This window comes from Physeter macrocephalus, chromosome 3 (genome assembly GCF_002837175.3).
Source record: "Physeter macrocephalus isolate SW-GA chromosome 3, ASM283717v5, whole genome shotgun sequence".
In the NCBI taxonomy this organism is placed as follows: Eukaryota; Metazoa; Chordata; class Mammalia; order Artiodactyla; family Physeteridae; genus Physeter; species Physeter macrocephalus.
In genome coordinates this window covers 3,147,881-3,168,384 of record NC_041216.1, presented here as the reverse complement: position 1 = coordinate 3,168,384, position 20,504 = coordinate 3,147,881, and the positions used below count along the sequence as shown (strand labels likewise).

The 20,504-nt window shown below is 46.3% G+C and overlaps 1 protein-coding gene and 1 long non-coding RNA gene across 24 annotated transcripts in view; one reads left to right on the top strand and one right to left on the bottom strand.

The window, feature by feature from the left end:
- The window catches only part of SCMH1 (Scm polycomb group protein homolog 1), a 207,019-nt gene that overhangs the window by 5,485 nt on the left and 181,030 nt on the right, over positions 1 to 20,504 (bottom strand). For 15 of the 21 annotated variants that reach the window (XR_003678541.2, XR_003678540.2, XM_055082698.1 and 12 more), the window contains 3 exons: positions 20,033 to 20,233; positions 17,688 to 17,879; positions 7,999 to 8,193 (listed from right to left, as the gene is read on the bottom strand). Coding sequence is in view for 17 of the 21 variants with exons in the window: in XM_055082698.1 (XP_054938673.1) it covers positions 7,999 to 8,193; positions 17,688 to 17,879; positions 20,033 to 20,233 (588 nt within the window). In the remaining 4 variants the exon portion in view is untranslated. Of the gene's footprint in view, positions 1 to 7,998; positions 8,194 to 17,687; positions 17,880 to 20,032; positions 20,234 to 20,504 lie in introns of those variants that run through there. The other 6 variants (XR_008616609.1, XM_028485641.2, XM_028485623.2 and 3 more) reach the window with 4 other exon arrangements.
- LOC114485092 (uncharacterized) overlaps positions 1 to 20,504 on the top strand; it is a 33,072-nt gene that overhangs the window by 1,196 nt on the left and 11,372 nt on the right. The window contains exons 2-4 of one of the 3 annotated variants that reach the window (XR_003678568.2): positions 12,811 to 12,940; positions 13,883 to 14,005; positions 15,614 to 16,421. This is a non-coding gene — a long non-coding RNA (uncharacterized lncRNA). Of the gene's footprint in view, positions 1 to 12,810; positions 12,941 to 13,882; positions 14,614 to 15,613; positions 16,422 to 20,504 lie in introns of those variants that run through there. The other 2 variants (XR_008616617.1, XR_003678567.1) reach the window with 2 other exon arrangements.

The window sequence follows — 20,504 nt, the reverse complement described above, 5'->3', positions numbered from 1 at the left end:
GCATAACGGGCGGGGACTGGTCTGTAACTCCCCAGCACTCTCCTTGGCCTGTCCCAATGGCCCTGTGTGACCACTGAGGCTCAGCAGTGCCAGAGCAGAGGAACCAGAGGCAACCGAGGGAGGGGAGGGTTTTCAACAAAGGGACCAAAGGCCTGAGACCCTCGTCACTCAAATCTTAAGGGTAGGTCTGATTCTGGAAATGGTTAGAAGGAATTTTAAACTGAGGTTGTGATTCTGCCTGGACCTGAATCAGGGGTAGCAATGAAGTAAGGGGATTACCTGGATTGGGGGCAGAGGTGGAGGAGCTGGCAGGTGAGGCTGCTTTTGCTTTGGCTCTGGGGACCATTTCTAGAGAGACCTCGGGAGCTGGGTAAGATTATAGCCAAGTCCTTGGGGCCCAGGAAGGGAAAAAAAGTGATGGATAGTAATACCCAGTGCCTCTTCCAAGGCTGTAGCAAAGTCAGCCAAACACTTGGAGGCAGAACAGTTTTGCCTTGGCTGCCAGGAATCTCAATGTTAATTTAGTGGTCTGCTTAGAGCTTTTACCTCAATCTTGGCTCAAAAACAGCCCCTCCCATTTCCCCTGTGGGATCTGAGCTCTCTGTATGATCATCACCTGCACAGATCTCTGGCATGCTTCATCCCCTCTGCCTGGAATGTGCCCCCTTCTCTCCCTTCAATTTCTCCTTTTTTTTCTGGCAAACTCCGACTTAGCTAAGCAAGGGTCGGCTTCAAGGATCAGCTCCTTTATGAAACTTTTCCGGTCTAATCCTGAAATAATTGGTCTCACAAAGCATTTCATGGATCTCTTGGTTACAGCTCAATCTCTACACACTTTCCCCCATCACATCACTCTAATAATCTTTTCTCCGTTAAGGCGGTCAAAACAACCTTTAAAAAGTAATTGTATCATGTCAATAAATGCAATGGCCTCGAAATGCGTACCTGAAATAAAGTCGAACCCCTTACCATGGTCTAGAAGGTACCCCATTCATCTGGCCCTTTCTATCTCCTCTCCCCTTCCCCCCATCCTTTACTTACCAACCTCCAGACACTCTGGCTTTCTTTCTGCCTCCTGAATAAGCCATGCTTTTATTCTTTGACCCAGACACACAATTTCCTCTGTCTAAAATTGTCTTTTCCCCACATCTTTGCATACCTGATTCCTTCTCAACATTTGGGTTTCATCTCAAATATTGATTCCTCTGAGAGGCCTTCCCTGATATCCTAATAAAAGTACTCAGTCCCCAAATAATCACTCTCAATCCAGTTACTCTAGTTTCCTCCACCCCCAGCACATATCACAACCTACAGTAATTTCATGCATTTATGTTTATCTGTCTTCTCCTATCCCCTGCTATGTCCTTGTGATACTCTGATTAATAAGAAGAAACATATGTATTTGTCTTCATCCCCTTTTCTGGCACAGAACGCCTAAAACTCTAGGAATTTCCTAAGTGGTCTGAGAAATAAAGGTGTCTTTTGCTAATCATAGCAAGTCTCTTTTAGCCACACCTGGGTATGTTAATGAGGTGACTTTTGGGAAGCCCCTACGGATGGGGGCCGGTTGCCAGAGGGACCAACCAGGTGACTAGAGGGTGGGAACTTTCAGCCCCACCCCCCAATCTCTGGGGAAGGGAGAGGGGCTAGAGATTGAGTTCAGTCACCAATGGCCATAAGCAACCTTGCCTATATAATGAAGTCGCCATAAAAGCCCAAAGGACAGGGCTTCAGAGAGCTTCTGGGTTGGTGAACGTGTGGAGGTACTGGGAAAGCAGTGTACCCAGAAGGGCACGGAAGCTCCATATCCCTTCCCCCATACCTTCCCCTACGCATCTCTTCCATTAGGCTGTTCCTGAATTGCATCCTTCATTCTTAATGTTTGTGCAATTCTATTTTAGACATATGAAGAATATAAGGAGGCCTGTGATTGCTAATTAAGATCACAGACCACCACAAAGGTTGATTCTTTTTTTTTTTTTTTTTTTTTTTTTGCGGTACGCGGGCCTCTCACTGTTGTGGCCTCTCCCGTTGCGGAGCACAGGCCTCGGACGCGCAGGCTCAGCGGCCATGGCTCACACGGGCCTAGCCGCTCCGCGGCATGCGGGATCTTCCCGGACCGGGGCACGAACCTGTGTCCCCTGCATCGGCAGGCGGACTCTCAACCACTGCGCCACCAGGGAAGCCCCAATTGCATCCTTTTAATAAAAAACTGGTAATCTAGCAAGTAAACAGTTTTCCTGAGCTCTGTGAGATGCTCTAGCAGGTTAATCAAACCCATGGAAGGGATCACAGGAACCTCTAATTTACAGCCAGTCAGTCAGAAGCACAGGTAACAATGTGGACTTTGAACTGGCAGCTGAAGTATGTGTGTGGGGGGGTCAGTCTTGTGGGACTGAGCCCTTATCCTGTGGGATCTGACGCTTCCTCCAGGGAGCTAGTGTCAGAACTGAGTTAAACTGCAGCAGGCCCAGCTGGCATTGCAGAATTGCTTGGTGTGTGGAGACCCAAACGTTTGCAGGGGAAGTGAAGCAGTGCTGAACAGAGTACTGAAAGTAGGGAGACAGGCAGGAGGAGAGTGTTTTCCTTTCACAGCACATAAAAGAGTGCCTGCTCTGCCACAGCAGATGTTCAAACACGTTTGCTAAATGAATGAATGACCCTATGTAATAGTTCCATGTATATTTTTCTGTCTCCCCGCCAGGCTAGGTCTGTCTTGAGGCAGGGATCATGCCTTGCTCGTGTCGGTATCCTCACCACCCAGGAGATGCCCAGTCAACAGCTAACTGTCAGAGGTGAAACACCAGTGAAAGTAGAAAGACCCTACTCTTCAACCATGTCTTGCAAAGGCTAAAGATCTTCTCTCATATTCCTTCATTCCGGGTCCCAAGTCTAAAAGTCGAAGCACACTTGGCTTGGCACCCCTCCTGCTCCCTGGGGAAGAGATTGGAACATATTACCTCTCAAGCTTGTAGCTGGGCACTGACCAGACCGGAGAGAAGTGTGCTGGAGCAAGCAGGGTGATTAGTGCCATAGAAATTCCAAAGGCTTTTTAGAGGACACACACACACACACACAATATTATAAAGACCAGACCGGAGAGAAGTGTGCTGGAGCAAGCAGGGTGATTAGTGCCATAGAAATTCCAAAGGCTTTTTAGAACACACACACACACACACACACAATATTATAAATACACACACATATATACTCATATATAATACTATTATATATTTACATGTTTGTCTGTTAGCCTACTCCATTAGAACCTACACTCCATGAGGGCAGCAGGCAGGAAGTTGCTAATTTATACAGTGGTCAGGACAGCATCTCTGAGATGACATCTGAGCAGAGACCTTGAGCAGAAGACTGACTAGCATGTTTAAGGGTTAGCATGGAGGCCAGTGTGCTGGAGCAGAGTGAATGAAGAGAACATGGCAGGAAATAACATCTGAGAGTACGTATGTATGTGGTGGGGCGGGACGAGTGGCAGGGCACATCACAGAGGACCTTGTAAGCCACTGACAAACCACTGGCTTTTCTGAAGGTTGGTTTGGAGCAGAGGAGTGACACGAACCAATTTATACTCTGAGTCTGCGCTGATAACAGTCGTTAGGGGGGCAAGGACAGAAGCAAGGGAGACCAGTTGAAAAGGAGGCTACTATAATAGCCCAGGCAAGAGACGACTGGGATGCACCAGGTGGCGGTGGTGAATGTGGCGGAGAGTGACCTGATATACCCAGAACTCCCAGCATCGTCAGCTCATCTGACCCTTAAAACAGCTTTTGAAGGAAGTATCATCATCTGTAGTTTAGAGATGAGGGAACTGAGGCCCAGAGAAGTGAAGTGACTTGCCCAGGACCACACAGCTAGGAAGGAGAGAAGTTAGTGCCCTGTCTCTGTCTTTTCCTATGCCCGTTCCTGCAGACAGACTATACCAGGGGTCTCCCTCTCCACCCAATGGGCACAGCTGGTGGTCACTCTTCATGCAAGGCAGAGTGTCTCAGTCTGAGGATGACTAAGGAAGGTGGGGCGCATCCACAAGAGGCCAGACTGACAAATGGAGGCCCGACCATATGGATCAATGAAATAAGGGAGGGCAAAGACTTGTCATCTGAATTCTTTGAGAGAAACAATTCTAGGGCCAACCAAAGGGAATTCTCTCATAGCTTTATGAGGATCTTCAGGGTCAAAAGAGATTCAGACTGTGACTTGGCCAACAGACTCCCAGTGTATCCCAAGGGAAGAGTGGAGATGCCTGGGAGACAACAGTGGCATCTGAGGCCAGTGCCATGCGAGGCAGCCTATCAGTATGATGTCACTTACGTGTGGAATCTAAAATATGGCACAGATGAGCCCGTCTACAAAACAGAAACAGACTCACACACATAGAGATCACACTTGTGGCTGCCAAGGGGTGGGGGCGGGGGAGGGAAGGACTGGGAGTTTGGGACTAGCAGATGCCAACTATTATATATGTCAATAGGGTTGGATAAACAACAAGGTCCTACTGTAGAGCACAGGGAACTCTATTCGATAACCTGGGATAAACCATAATGGGAAAGATTATATAAAAAAAGAATGCCTATATGTGTATAATGGAGTCACTCTGCTGTGTAGCAGAGATTGGCACTACACTGTAAATCAACTGTACTTCAGTAAAAAAAAAATTAAGTTAAAAAAAAAAAGGAAGCACTCCTAACAGAAACAGGGCTTTGGGGAAGAGAACACTAATAGTAACCCCCTCATACCTCGGGAATGATTTAGTTTCCAAAATGACCCCATATCCCTGCTTCTATTTGATCCATTTAACACGCCTGTGGAAAGAGCAGGTCACTATCACCACCTCCACTTTGTGTATGAGGAACATGAAGACCTGAGAGCTGAGGTGACTTAAGTCTCAAGGCAGGGCACCAACTCTCCGCTCTGCCTCTACTTCAGAGCTCCTTACGCTGCTCCATTTGGGGCCTTGCTGGGGTTAGGGTTGGGGAGGGGCATCCCAGGCTTCTCTCCCTGTCTCGGCCTTCCTGAGAACCCCCTCTGCCATTGCAGGCCTTGCTTACTGGAGTCTTCTTATTCTTTCACACCTCATCCATCCCTGGACTGGGGGAGGCCACAGTGGGTGTGGAAATGGCATTCTCCTGTCTCCCCACTGCTGCTTTTAGACCATCTTCTGACGGAAGCTCATGTTCTTCAGAGGCCAAACATGTACCGGCCATCTGCTCTTCCTGATCACTTTCCTCTATAGGTCTCTGGGTTTCTGCTCTTTGTTAAACGAAGACTTTTGGGTACTTAACTCACTACCTTCTGTTCCACCCCAAATCCTACCATAATCCTCAGAGGCAATCCGTTCAACTGCTGCCTTGTGTCCAGAGACTTTCATCTCTACTATACTTTTTTTTTTTTTTGTAGTACGCGGGCCTCTCACTGTGTGGCCCCTCCCGTAGCGGAGCACAGGCTCCGGACACACAGGCTCAGTGGCCATTGCTCACGGGCCCAGCTGCTCCGCGGCATGTGGGATCTTCCCGGACCGGGGCACGAACCCGTGTCCCCTGCATCGGCAGGCAGACTCTCAACCACTGCGCCACCAGGGAAGCCCTCCACTATACTTTAAATGCTTACTGCCAAGGTTACTGTCTGGTTCTTGCATCACTTGGAACAAATCCACTTCAGAATTTTAAACATTCCCCTCTCTGACCCCAACATCCCACCTTTTCAACTCTCTTGGGACCTATGTCCCCATAATCATTATGTCACAAAGATCTTTAGCACATCAAACTTATAGTCTCCCCATCCTTCCGCCTGCTCACAGCCTTGCTTCTTCCCCACCCTGCCCAGATCCAGTGTTGATGATCTAAACTGCTCTTCTTCCAGCTCCACTGAGTACATGCTCCCCCGCTCCCCGCCTCCACCCCTCCTGCCCTGCTAGCTCAACATAAAAACTTAACTCTCAAACTGTCTTTTTTCACCCCACGTCTAGGTTTCTAAGAACCACACAAGAAAACCACAGCTCTTGTAAACTGGCAAACTAGCCTCCAAGCTCCAAGCATCGCTGGACCTTGGTGTTTCCTGCAAACCATCCTCTCCTCCTTGACCCATTTCCTCCTGTCTTCTTCATGGCTAGTCCAATCTCCTGGCACTCTGGAGCCCTTCCCTACTCAGCCCTCTCTCCATTCCCTCATGGCCACAGCCAATTTCCCCTCCAGTCTCAGGGAGCAAGGTGTGCCTCCTTCTGTCTTAAGACTGATCCCTAATCCTTTCTACAAGGCCTTACTTTCTCCTCTTTCCTATATTCTTAATTTCTTCTTCTTGGAAGGCTCAAGTTGTCTGCTGATAAACATGCCCAGCGTGCACCCACTCTAGAAGACCTTCTTTTGAAGGTCACCTCCTTTTTTCTCATCAAACTCTCCTTGATATCCCCACCCACTGCAATCTGCCCTCACCACCCTCCAGCACCACTGAAGCTGCTCTTACTAAGATCACCAATTACTCACTAATCACCATATCCAGTAGATATTTCTCAGTCCCGTTTTACTGAACCTTTTTGGGTTGTACTCGTCTTAAAACACTCTCTGTACTCCTGGCCACCACAGTATCAAATTCTTCTGTTTTTCCTCACATTTGACTACTCCTTTGTCCCCTTGGTGGGATCCTCTTCCTGTTCCCTCCTCCTGAACTTTGTTGGTCCCCAGAACTCCTTCTTTGGTCAACTGTTCTTTTCATTCTAGACATACTCCTGGGAGTTGGGTGTCATTCACCCTACAGCTTCAACTTCCATCTGTTTGCTGATGACTCCCAAATATTTAACTTCAGCTCAGTCTTCTTCCCTGAGGATCAGACCTGCACAGCCACTGCCTGCTGGGTATCACCTAGATGACCTACGGGCTCCCTCCCCTTCTTTCTCTTCTATGGTTGGTTCCCTCTCTCAGTGAATGGCACCACCATCTATCCAGTCACCCCTTCTAGAAACTTGGGAGACATTCCCACTCCTTCCTCACAACCCTTGAATCTGACTCATTGACCTCATGAAGAGTTTTCAAATCTATTCTCTCTTCTACAAACCTTCTACCACTGCTCTAATCTAGGCCTTTATCATTTCTGGTCTGGCCAGAAACCTAAGTAACCTCCTAAGTGGTCTCTCTACTCTTGTCCTGCCTCAGCTCCATCCACAACACAGTAGTCAATGATCTATTGGAAACACAAACCTGTTTAGGTCTTGCCTCTAAGTAAAAGTCTCCAGAGCTTCGCATTACCTACAAAATCAACTCCAAACTCTTTAACGTGGCATTTAAGGTCCTCTATGATACAGCCCCTGACGCTTGCAGGCTTTTCCCTTTGAAGTCCCAGAATTACATTTTGTTTTTCAGCAATACCAAACTGCACGTAGTTCCTGGTACAATCTGTGTTAGTTCTTATCCCTTTGCCCTTGTCCATACTGTACTCTCTTCCCTGGAAAGCTCTCCCTCCCCTACCACTCCTAATACATTAATATAGTCAACGTTTAAAATGTCAGACACTTTCTCAAGGAAGCTTCCCCTGGATACCAAGCTTGGGTTAGGTGTTCCTTCTTGCAGTTTTCATGCAACTCAAAGTGTATCTCTTTAGCCACACTCAAGATGTTGTTTTCAAGTTACCTATTTAAGTGTTTGTCTCTCCCAGAAGACTTTGAGCTCCTTAAGGACAAGAAGTGATTGATTTTTGCGTCCCCATGACAAACACAGACCGTGTTCAAATAAATGGCTCATGAATGAATGAAGGACTCCTTCCCTGTCCCTTTAGCTCTAGGTCGCTGGCTCTTAGTTTCTGTTATTCTCAAGCTAATCCCAGAGCTTCAGTTGCTCCCCAGGTGCCTAGTCAGGCACAATGGTAGCCCAGACCCCAGTCCATCCTCCAGGCAGCAGGCAACAGAGTTAAGTCCTTTCTGGCCTCCCAGGGTTCAGGAAGGAAAGAAGGAAAGAATGAGAGAGGGCAGGAGATCCAGAACTCTGAAAAGCTTACCCCTGGAGCAGAACCTGCGCACAGCCGAGGCAGTGCTCAGTGGGAGGCCACAGGATGGAAGCAAAGGCCGGTACCCAGGGTTTCGAAGATTTTGGGAGGTGCTGACAAGGTTGGTGGGATTCAAGGTGGAGTCCATTGAGTCAGAGTGTGGCTCCAAGGACCGGGCCAGACTATTTCCCAGGGCAAAGGTCTCACCTGGAAAACAGTAAAACCAGAGTTACAGCAGGGACTAGCCTGAAAAGGCTGCCAGGGCACTGGCTCCCAGGAATCTGTTGGGTGGAGTAAGAGGCAGCAAAGCAGAGAGCCCTGGGCTGGGTCACAGGATGCCTGTGTACCAGTCATGGCTCTGGCTCTCACTAGGTGGCCTTCGTCAAGCCCAGTGCCACTCTCTGGACATGGATCTTCTCAGAGACTCTTCCTTTTAGACTAGATGGTCTCTGAGTTTTCTTTTGGTTTGGATGTCTTAGGCTTTTTCTGACAAGGTGAACCTTAAAAAAAAAAAAGCAAGCTATTCTGGGAAGAGTCTGCCCTAACACAAGATGCTAGAGCAGGGAATAGGGGTGCTGAAGAAGAGATACATTTGCTTAGAGGAGGGCACTTTAGAAGCTGACCCCTTTAGCCAGCAGAAATGCTTCTGGATGCCTGGCTAAAGGCCTGTCTGCAAAGGATCTGCTCCTATGTTTCCTCCCTCCTTTCATATTTGCCTTGTTTTATGGAAACATTCCAAGGAAGCTGGGGTTGTATAGTAGTGAGAGCATGGGCATGAAGCACAGAATCTGGGTTAGAATTTGACTCTGGCACTAAGCAGACAAGGTGCTTCCCTCAGAACCTCAGTCTCCTAACCTATAACATGGGAGGCCCCTTTCTCCCAAGGGGTTTGTGAACATCAAAAGAGAATGGCTATGAAAGCCTTCGTAAAGGAAACCTCATCCTGACATTTCTAAACCCAGGCCACGGCCCAACCCCACGCAGCAGCCCCTAATCCTTGCACTATAGAACCTGAAGCAGACTCCCTCTCATGGTTGGGTTCTACCCATACCAAGTCAGATCCTCTGGCCACTGCCTTCTCTGCATATGGGAGATGTCTTGGGTCCTGGACCATATCACACTCTCCTTTGTGGTTTTTCTTAGAGATTAGGTGTTTAGATAATGCTTGGGATTCATACAGGGCCTCTGATGAACACTAAATTCAAGGAAATTATCTGGTATACAATAAGACCTCTTTGGCAAGATGGTTTAGGATTTTAGGACTACTTTCTAATTCTCACCTAAAATTGCTTGGTAAACCATGGGATTACAGTCAAATCTAGCATGAGACAGATATTCATCCATATCTCAGGAAATTTAACTGATGAAGCCCTTTCCTAGAAATGGTTCTGAAGAGAGAAGTCTCTGAGGCGCTCTAGGACACCTAAACCATATCCCACCCCACTTCTGCAGGTGAGGTTTCAGATTCCTATTTTCCAGGAGAGATGATTATAGCAATGTCCCACTTCGAGACAAGGACAGGAATCCAATCCAGGAAACAGGACGCCTGGGTTCTACTTCTGGGCTCCTGCCTCTCACTAGGTATGTGATTCAAGGCAAAATATTTGTCTTTTCTGAGTACTAGTTTCCTCATCTGTAAAATGGGGAAAACTCACCCTTTGTCATGCTGAGAACATCAAATGAGAAAACAGAATGGGATGGACTTTACAAAGGTGGGGAGTTGTATTTTATTCTTCATTCAGAGTTAGAGTGTAAACCGAAGTTCTCTGCAATAGCTCAAGAAAAAAATGAACTCTAGTTTCTGTATTTATCAGTACAGTAATAACCTCACCTTTCTAGTACTCATTTTACTCAGCAAAGACCTACTTCACATGAGCTAACAGATGTGAAGAATAATTATGACGACAATGCCAGGGGTTCACCAGATGCTGATGCAAAATCAGTAAGTGTCTCTTCTCTTGGCAATGCTAAGAATGGTAAAAGAAATCTGGATTCTGAGTTGAGAGGTCTGAAGATCTGGACTGGTGGCACCTGGACTAGGTAAGGTCATTAAATCTTATCCTAATGAGATGAAGAGGAAAAACGAAGCATCATGCCCAAGGCTCTGAGAGGTCCTAGTCAGCTTAAGGCTGATCAAATGAGGCCCTGGCTGCCTTCAGTAGGATGATGCCAGGGCAGAAGACTGCAGTGCTTTCCAACTGTGCTCCACAGAGCCCTGCTGAACTCCCAGCTCCTGCGTAGAGCCTGGGCCTCATCCCAGCTTCTATCAAAACAGCTCTGGTTTTAGCTTTTATATACCAGAGTTTCATATAATCTTACCTTTGCAAAAAAGGAGTTCTACTGCTGAAACAAAACAAACTTTGAAACCACTGGCCCAGGGATCAGAAGCTGGGGCTGGAACACTTGAGTTCTATTACCGGCATGATGATTAGTCAATGATCACCACCTTTTTTCTGGGATTCAGCTTGTGCATCTATAAAATGGAGAGGAAATCCCTAACCTCACAGGATCAACTTGAATTAAATTCACCAGTGAATGCTGGAGACATGAGAACAATCAGCATGAGAGGGAGCTCGTTCATTCACTCAACAAACATTTGTTGAGCACCCTTTGTGTGCCAGCCACTGTGCTAGGTATGGGGTATGCAGAGGTAAACACAGACAAGGACCTTGCCCTTACATAGCTATTTTCAGTGAGAAGCAGATCTTCTGAGTATCACATTGCAAGGCTGACCTTAAAAACTAGAGTTCCCAGTGGAGGATGACCAGAACGGTGGTGAGAGGCCTAGAATTCATGGCAAAGGAGAAAGAGGATGGGCATATACAGGCTGGAGAAAAGTCAGAGGAGACAAAGACACCAAGAGCAGTCATGGGTAGAGAAGAGGGCTGGAGGTAGATTTGCTTTTTGGAAGGCAGAGAGTAGAACAGGGGTAGGAGTTATAAGAAGGTAGATTTCAGCTCAAAAAGGAAGGCATTTGGTAATCAAAAGTATCGAACAATAAAACTGATTGCCAAAGGTGATTGTGAGCAACATATCATTAGGGGTATTTAAGCAGAAGTCAGATGAACACAACTGTCTGCTGGGCTAGATACTAGATCATCTCTAGAGCTATTTCTGCTTCTGAGATTCAAGGACTCTACGCTCAGAAGCATGCTTTCCCCTTCATGGGGGTAAACTGAATGATCAAGAAACAACTACAGTTGTGGATCTAAGAAACTTCTTACACCAACACAGGACTCAGAGGCTAGCACAGTTCTTACACATGCTTAAGACAGACTTAAGTCTGTCCCATGTTAAAAAAATAGCCTTCTCTGAACCACGTGTCCCGCAACCTCTACTAAAGTATCCTTTCATTCAACAAATATTATTAAATACTTACTATATGACAGTTAGGGTGATGGATACTGAGAATGGTGAAAAAGATGAAAAATGGTGAAAAATATGTGACAAAATATATATGAAGAGCGAATGGCAGAAATTTTTTCAAATTTGATGTAAATGACAAACCCTCATATCCAAGAAGCTCAGTTAACCCCAAGCACAAGAGGCATGAAGTAAACCTCACCAAAGTACAGCATAATCAAATTGCTTAAAACCAATGATAAACAGAAAACCTAAAAAGCATCTAGAGGGAAAAGACGAATACAAGAGACCAAAGATATGAATGACAGAAGACTTCTCATCAGAGACAGCGCTAACCAGAAGACAGCAGAGCCACATCTTTAGCATGCTGAACAACAAAAAAGTCAACCTGGAATTCTAAACTCAACACAAGTGCCTTTCAAAAACAAAGACAAAAAAGACCTTTTTCAAAGCAACAAAAGCTGGAAGAACTCAACTACAGTAGACATGACTATGAGAAATGTTACAGAAAGCCCTTTAGGCAGAGAGAAGATGATGGTATGAAATGGCTGTACACTAAAGAATGAAGAGTGGCAGAAATGGTAACTATAAAAGGGTAAATATAAAACAATTTTTTCTTATTTGAAAAAAATCTTTAAAAGGTAAAGACCTGTTTAAAGTAAAATAGTAACAATGTAAAGTGGGATTTCTAAAATATGTAAAAGTAAAATGGATAATAACAATAGCATAAAGGCCAGGAGGTGAGAAGCATACTGTTTTAAGGTTCTTATACTATATGTAAAGGGATATGATTATTACTTTAAAGTAGATGGTGATATGTTAAAACAAATGTATAATACAAACTAAAGCAGCCACTAAAATAACAAAACAAAGAGTTATAGCTGACAAGCCAACAAAAGAAATAGAATAGAATCATTAAAAAACGGGATTAATCCACAGGAAGGCAGAAAAAAGGAAAAAGGGAACATAGAACAGATGGAACAAATCTCTCCACCCACAGCTTTTCCCTTTGTTCTTTGAGTTGCTGAAAGTATAGATCTGGGCTAGCTGGTACTTTCTTTTAGATAATTACACTAATGGTTCTTTTGGTATGAAAGGCAAGGTCTGGGCATTGTGTAGAAGGGGAAAGCTGAGACAAAAGCAAACAAAATTATTTTGCACTGTAAATTAATTTGGAGTTGCCTGCTGATAGCTTGGAAGGGAGGAGGTATGGGATGAAGGGAACAGAGAAATCAGAGGGCAAAGGGGCTTCCTCCAAATCTAGAATGGGTCGCAAAAAATGGCAACAGGTGGAGGCCTAAGGTGAAAGAGGCCAGTAAGATATTTGCTATAACATCTGATAAACACTAAAACAAAAATGTTAAATTGCTTCCTTTTCTTTGTGGTAAGTATCCTTCTTTCTACCCACAACTTCAGTACAAGTCTAGTACACCTAACAGACTTGTGTTGGTTTTTCCTTAGGGAAATGGAGCATGAGGAGCTGGATCAAACTGTTGGGGCAAAGCACTGCAGGAGAGACCATCAACTACAGGAACTGACAGGGGAAAAAGGGATTAAGAACCGACTCAGAAGCAGGAATTCTGAGCTAGAAGTATGCACTGCTACGAGGAAAATGTAACCCCATCCTGGGTTATGTGGGATGGGCGGGGGGGGGGGTGTCATTTAATTTTATTTAGATTTGGATATCAAAGGAAAGCACAATCCCCAAATCTAGGAGGCCTTGCAGAATTCAAAAACCTCCAACTGGTTTCCCGGCCTACCTCTTGCTCTACTCCAACTATTCTCCCACACAGTAAGTACCCTGAGTGAGCTTTTAAAAACACAAATCTGATTATGTTATTTCCATAACACAGTCATGGCTTTAAATACTTCAATGGGTCCTCACTGCTCAATGATATAATGTCTGTAACCTGGTCAATTAGACCTTTTCTGCCTGGGCCTTTGCTACCACTCCAGCCTCACTGCTCACATTCTTCTTTTCTACACTGTATTTCTGAAACAAGTCAGGTTTCCTCTTGCCCCTCACAGTCTCACACGCTCAGTCAACAAGAACATTCTTCATCATCCTCTCTTCCATCTCTTTGGGTCCGTGGCATCTTTACCACATTATCCTACTCCTTCAGGTCCAAGTGTATATATCATTTCTTCTGGAAGGTCTTCCCTGACACACCAGGTTTGAACTCTTGAACTCTGAACTTGTTCCATTAAAGCACTCATCACCATGAATTAATCTGTTTGCTTATTTGTTCATATTCTTTACCAGGCTGTAAACTCTGCGGGTGTTAATGACCTTGATTCCTAGTTTACAATGGAACCCTCTATACCTAAATCAGAGCTGTCAATAAATACTGGGTTGACTGACTGTCTGACCGAATAATGGAATCACTACAGTTTCAATTAATTATAAACATTTGAGTCTTCTTAAAACTCTGACAGTTCTACGAGGAAACCTTGTGTGGGAATGAAGGGGCATCCTAAGAAATTATGAGTTCTTATCTGGCTTTTATTCTGTGATTTTTTTGGGTTTTGTCAGGAGAACCACTTTATAACCAGCTTAGAAGACCTGGATGGAACTGGAAAGACAGGCACGAGGAACTCATTGTCATGGGACAAATGAACTACTTCCTTCAGCAGAGAGGAACCAGCAGGCCCAGAGGTGAATGCTACGTGGATTTCAACTACAGCTAACATTAATAGTCACTGGGATCAGCTGAATTAATACAATCTCCTGTTTAATACCATTAGTTTTTAGAGGACCAGAAAGAGCGCCTTCTCACTTAATCTTTATAGGCCTCGCACTTGATCCAGCCACGTGTATAGTTCTTAAGAAGGGACTCTGAGCTGCCATTGCCTCCCTGAGGGATCCTTTCCTGACCTCTTCTTTCACCTTACTCCTAGCTCATCACTCCTGGCTGGGCCAGGGTACCTTTGGTTCCATGCTCTTACCACACACATGTTTACCTGTATCTCCTCTCTGAGCTGGGAACTCTTTTACAGCAGGGGTTAAGTCTGTTTTCTGTCTCCCCAGAGTCCAGTATAGGATCTAGCACAGAGTAAGTATTTGATAAATGTTTGATGATCTGAACCAAAACAACTGGCCTAAATTCTTCAAAATGCCAGTGTCATATCATGGAAGGTAGATAAAAAAGGCTGGAAAACTGCTCTAGATAAAAGAAAACTAAAGAAACAGGATAACTAAATGCAGTGGATCACCCTTCACTGGATCTTGGATTAGGAAAAAAAAAAAAGCTACAAAGGACATTACTGGGACAACTGAGGAAATCTGAATATGGACTATATATATCAGCTAGTAGATTTTATTAATGTTAAACTTCTCGAGAATGATAATAGTATTGTGTTCCTTGTTCTTAGGAGATACATACAAAAGAGTTTAAGGATCAAGTCTCTCATCTGCACTTAACTCTCAAATGGTTCAGTAAATAAACAAAAAGTATACAGAAACGCATACATGTATATATACTTAGAGAAACAGATAAAGTAAATACTGCAAAAAGCTAAGTGGCAAATCTAAGTGAAGAGTACATGGCTGCTCACTGTACTACTGTACAACTTTTCTATAAGTTTGAAATTTTTCAAAATAAAACACTGGAGGAAAAAACTAAGTCTCAACTTAGGTAAGGAAGCCTAATGGGATGTACACTTGGTGACTATTTGCTATATTGGAAATGGGTAGTCAGTTACCCTACTCAGAAATGGGTAGGGTAGTGTGGAGACAGGGCTGTAGAGAAGAAAGAGGGGGCTGGTAAGCTCCTGGATAAGAGAGGTGGTATCTTCAGATGTGGAACTAGCAGAAGCGTGTAGCCAGGCAGAAGGGTGGAAGTAATAAACACCAGATCCAAAGGGCAAAGCAAAAGAAAGCCCTTATGCACATCAGGCTCTTTGGCAGAGGTCTGAGTAACTAATCAGAAAACTGTAGGAAATGAAAAATAATCAGAGGTGGAGCAAAGGGTCAGTAAGGCAGGGAGGGAGGTAGGTAGGCAGGCAGAAAAGATAAGCGAGGGAGCACAGAAGAGTTAGAAATCTAGGCAAAGGTCTAGTTTGTCTGGGCAGAGTTAAAACATTTCAGGGAAGCAAACAGAAACTAGGGTGAGAGCAGCCAAGTTGCTGAGCACCCACTATGAGAAACAGAGGTTAGAGAGCATAGGAGAGCACAGAGAGTTGGCTGAATCTGTCTGAAAAAGAGGGAAGGGAAGGGGGGCAGCCAATGCGGAAGGTGATAACCCTGGTCTTTGTCTCTTCTTAGTTGGTGAGGCAAGAAGGAAGAGTGGCTAAAGCCTGCTTCCTCTTATCTGGTAGTTGAATCAGAGAGATGCAAACTGGAACAGAATTCCCAGGAAAGGTCACGCGCCCCAATCCCAAACTATCATCACGACTGCAGGCCCATGATGTATACCCCTACCAGCCTCTGTGTGCTGCTACCAGTGCGTTTCTCTTGGTTGTTAGCGGTGTTATTGCATTTAAGAATTCTGGGGCTTCCCTGGTGGCGCAGTGGTTAAGAATCCGCCTGCCAACTCAGGGGACACAGGTTCGAGCCCTGGTCTGGGAAGATCCCACATGCCATGGAGCAACTAAGCCCATGCGCCACAACTACTGAGCCTGCGCTGTAGAGCCCGCAAGCCCCAACTACTGAGCCCGCGTGCCACAGCTACTGAAGCCCGTGTGCCTAGAGCCCGTGCTCTGCAACAAGAGAAGCCACCGCAATGAGAAGCCCGCACACTGCAACGAAGAGTAGCCCCCGCTTACCACAACTAGAGAAAGCCCGTGAGCAGCAATGAAGACCCAACGCAGCCAAAAATAAAATAAATAAATTACTTTAAAAAAAAAAAAAGAAAAAGAAATGCTTAAAAAAAAAAGAATTCTGAGTTCCTATTTCTTTGAGAAATCTCTCTTTAGACTAGCAGCTACGCTCATGGACATGCTACCCTCTCTCGTGTATCCATTCTTCCAGAATCTCAGGTAGGGCTAATTTTAATTATTGAAGTGCAGCTCAGACTTCCTGAATGCCAGCAGCAGGGGATATCTAACAACCTGCCTTTGTGTGCACCAACTCCACCGTGCCCAGCCCAGACTCCCAGGGCAATATCCTAACTACAAGTAAGAATGTCCTTTTCTGTTCTCAGAGACTGTGACCCTGAAAGAAAGCAATCTAGAGTAGGTCAGACGAGAAGTTCCCTCTGAAGAAAAGAGTCAGTGAGAGGGTCACAGATATGTCTGCAAGGACCAGATGGTGGGGGCCCCAGAAGGAGCATCTGAAATTCAGGCATCTTTTTGCCCTGCCTGCAAGTCATATAAGCAATTCTCCTTTGGGTGCAGCAGTACAGATAGAGGCGATGGATGGGGAGTGCTGGGTGAGCAGTCACTTCCCCAGCACATTCTTCCACAAGTGGTACTTTTATCAGGAGTGATTCTGACAATGATGAAAAGACAACAGGGAAGACAGTGTGGGAACAAGACTTGTGCAGGTCAGAAGGGACCATCTTTTAGAGTTACTTTTAGAGTTACGCTCCCCCATCACCAGGCAGCACAGCCCCAGCGCTGACAGCACTGCCTCTCTATTCCTCTGGCCAGGACAAGGTCCACAGGACTCTTTTAAAGAGCCTTTCCTCCCTCTTGCCATAATGACCTACCTCGCTACGTTTAAGGCCAAGCTTCCCTTCCCTCCCTGTTGTTCTGTGTCCTGTGCTCCAGATTAGAGTGCTGAGTTCCATTCACTCAAACCTCTCTCAGAAGTGCTTAGTCACTGATCCGGCCATGTGGCATCCGCTTTCCCATTGTGGGTCTGGTATGTTAACTAAGAGAGTTATTTTCCAGCCTAGTTAGAAACAGCAGGAACTTGAATTGACTTGCTAGACTGGCGGTGCTGGAGGAGTTATGGCCACGTGCCAAAGGAAAGAGTGGATGACCAATCACCCAGGAGCAAATTTCTCAATCTGTAGCCTGAGACTAAACCTTCCCGCTGGCGAGGGAGTTCTATGTTAGGCCTTTGCTGCCAGATTCACACGGGGAGATGTCCTGTGACTTCACGGTGGCTCTACATGCAGATTTAGGAAAATCATGAACCGCCATTTTTTTAGGGATAAAAATCCAGAGGAAAGAGGGTTAATCCTAAAGATAGGACACAAAATCTTGAAGAGACAGTAAAGATGAGAGGAGACCAAAAAGTGCCAGGCACGGCAAAGGTAAGGGACAGAAACCCGATCTTGGGGTAGTAGGTGCCAGGCTAGCACGTCTGAGGGCGGGCCCTGGGCCCTCGTTGCTGCTGCTACTGCTACTACCCTGCCCCCCTTTCTTAGCCCAGACCCCGTCCCAGCTCCTACCTGGTAGGTACCTGTCGTGGCTGTGGCTGTACTCTGTGGTGGTGAGTGACAAGTGAGTCTGTGTAAAGGGCTGGTTGCCAAACAGATTGTCACTGCGAAGGTTGTGGCAGAGTTTCTCCAGGAAGCGGAGGACGTAGGTGATGCTGTTGACTGCTGGGAGGTTGAGGGTGTGCTGCTCTCGGTCAAACACGGCTGTGGAGTTAAGTGAACAGGGCTGAGCGCGTCAGCTCCTCAGCTCAGCAGCGCGGGCAGGGCAGGAGGAGTCCAGCCCACTGCTTGCCTCAGGCTTCCCTGGTTACACAGAGGCAGTCGGTGCCCAGGTTTCCTCCCTCCTTCCCTTCCCCTCCCCTCCCTCCCTTGAGGGTTTGATTTTTGCCTCCAACTCCAGGGCTTGCAATGATGGGAGTGGCCAGGGCAGGTCTGTTGCACCTGGGGCTCTGGAATGATTTTACTTAGCCTGTGAAACAACTGTGAACATAATTCTATCTGCTCCATCAGTTGGCTGGGCCTCCTCCAGGAAATCTGTTCATATGGGGTTCCATTTCCATAAGAATTGCCCAAGAACAGAGAAGCTGGGCAGAAGAGGAGAATACAGCTATTGCCAGCAACGGCTGAGGCGTACAATCTGATCTGGATAAGGGCAACTAGAATTTCGGCAACATTTGGAACTATTCCATGCCTGTTTTGTTTTTTTTTTTTAAACTCTCCACCTATTTCTATTCAAAATGTATCTGTATAATCCTTAACAAGCAAAAGGCCTCTACATCTGTCTCTGAGGGCAGGAAGGAAATGGGGAGATAAGTCATTCTCAGGAACCAGTTTTGGGGCAGAGGACGAACCCTAGAGAAGGTGTGGGTGAGAGCTGCTAAAGAAAAGTGGTAAAGAAAGCCGGGTCCCTGTAGCCTGCTGCACAGAAGCAAAGGAGAGGCCAGGCAGAGGCCTCAGCCTCAGAAGGAAAGGGAGGCTTGATTTCTCATGCAGTTTTCAGCCTTTTATTGCAATTCCTTCCCTGCCTGCCCCCATCCTCCATGCAGCCAATTACTCCCTCGTCCGGGCTCCCACACCACCCTGCATGCATTTCTCACATATTATAACACCTCCCACAGTTAGCTGTGAGCTAGTCTTTCTTTTCCATCAGGGCAGAGCCTGAGCATGTCATCTTCTTTTCTTCCCTTCCCCTGGCCAGTGTCTGGCAATAACCTCTAACACAGAGTAAGGACTCAATGAATGTTTGCTAAAAGGTGGTATTTATGGGGTCTTCCATGTCAGCTGGGTTTCCTGAGGCTGGATACTGCAACTAGTTAGAGGGCAGGGGCAGGAGATTACGGAGTAGTGTACAATTAAGACTGAAAGGCTGGGGCTTCCCTGGTGGCGCAGTGGTTAAGAATCCGCCTGCCAATGCCAGGGGACATGGGTGAGAGCCCGGGTCTGGGAAGATCCCACATGCCGCGGAGCAACTAAGCCCGTGCGCCACAACTACTGAGCCTGTGCTCTAGAGCCCGGGAGCCACAACTACTGAAGCCCGCACGCCTAGAGCCCGTGCTCCGCAACAAGAGAAGCCACCGCAGTGAGAAGCCCGTGCACCGCAATGAAGAGTAGCCCCTGCTCGCTGCAACTAGAGAAAGCCCACATGCAGCAATGAAGACCCAATGCAGCCAAAAATAAATAAATAAAATAAATAAATTTATTTTTAAAAAAAGATTGAAAGGCCCTAGGTCAAGTCTTCACAGGTTTGGTGGGTAAAGAATGGGGCTTTGGACTTAGGAAAACTGAAACAGGGCAGGGCACAGCAGAAAAAGTGACTATTCGCAGTGAAAACAAACAAACCAAAAAACCATACACTGTGCAGCTGACTCAAACTCTCATAGCAGGAAAGAGTGGGATGATTCTTCCCACTCTGCTCTGAGATTCAATTCCCCTGTATCAGGGCTGGCTTAGGACTGGGAAGCTAAGGAGTCAAAAGAATGATAGAAGAGTTCTGTGGTTCCCTGAAGCCAGCTAGAAGGCTATGGCAGTCTGGAGAAACTCTACTGTTTCCACAATACAGCCTCCTCTGGATTTTTTCTTGTGATCATCTTTAAAGCAACACAGCCGTATATTTTCTGTATGGGAGAGGCTAGGCAGGGAGGCAGAGTCTGCGTGGGTATTTTACTTGGCAGCGATATGCAGAAGACCTGGAGGGGCTCTGGGAGTTGAAAATGAGGACTCTCTGAGAAATGGAATACTTTCATATTTCTCCAGAGCCTACAGGTGTGAAGTAGAAACCAGGATGCCTTGCTAGAAATCAGCCAGTTGAAAAGGCCCGCCCCTCTGACTAGGAGCCATACCAGTCCAGGGGCGCTTACCTGAGATAACTGCACCACCGTGACCCTGTTTGAGGAAGCCGAAGACGGTTTTCTGGTGATAAGCACAGTCGATGCAAGCCTGCACAGCCTGCTGCAACACCACGGAGGCTTGGGCTGGCCCAAAATGGTCAGGGAGCTGCTGGACCTTCTTCTTATCTAAGTGGGGGCCTGTGCTGCCATTCTTGTTCAAGTAAATACAAACTGCAGGAGACAAAGAATCAAAGCAGCTTATAGAGTATCCAGGGTAGAGAAGTCAGACAACAGTGTTCTCTTCATCTTTCATACCCTGGCTCTGGTCTCTACAGGATTCCCAGCTGCTAAGCTGTGAAACACCGTGGGAGGGGGTAGAGGGTGGCTGTACCCAGCTGCTGCCAGCCCAAACTGCATGACCAAAGCTCTGGGAACGCAGCCTCCTGGGAGAACAGCCCAGACCAGCCAAGGCACAGAACTTGCACTTTGTCTTCTGTACGCT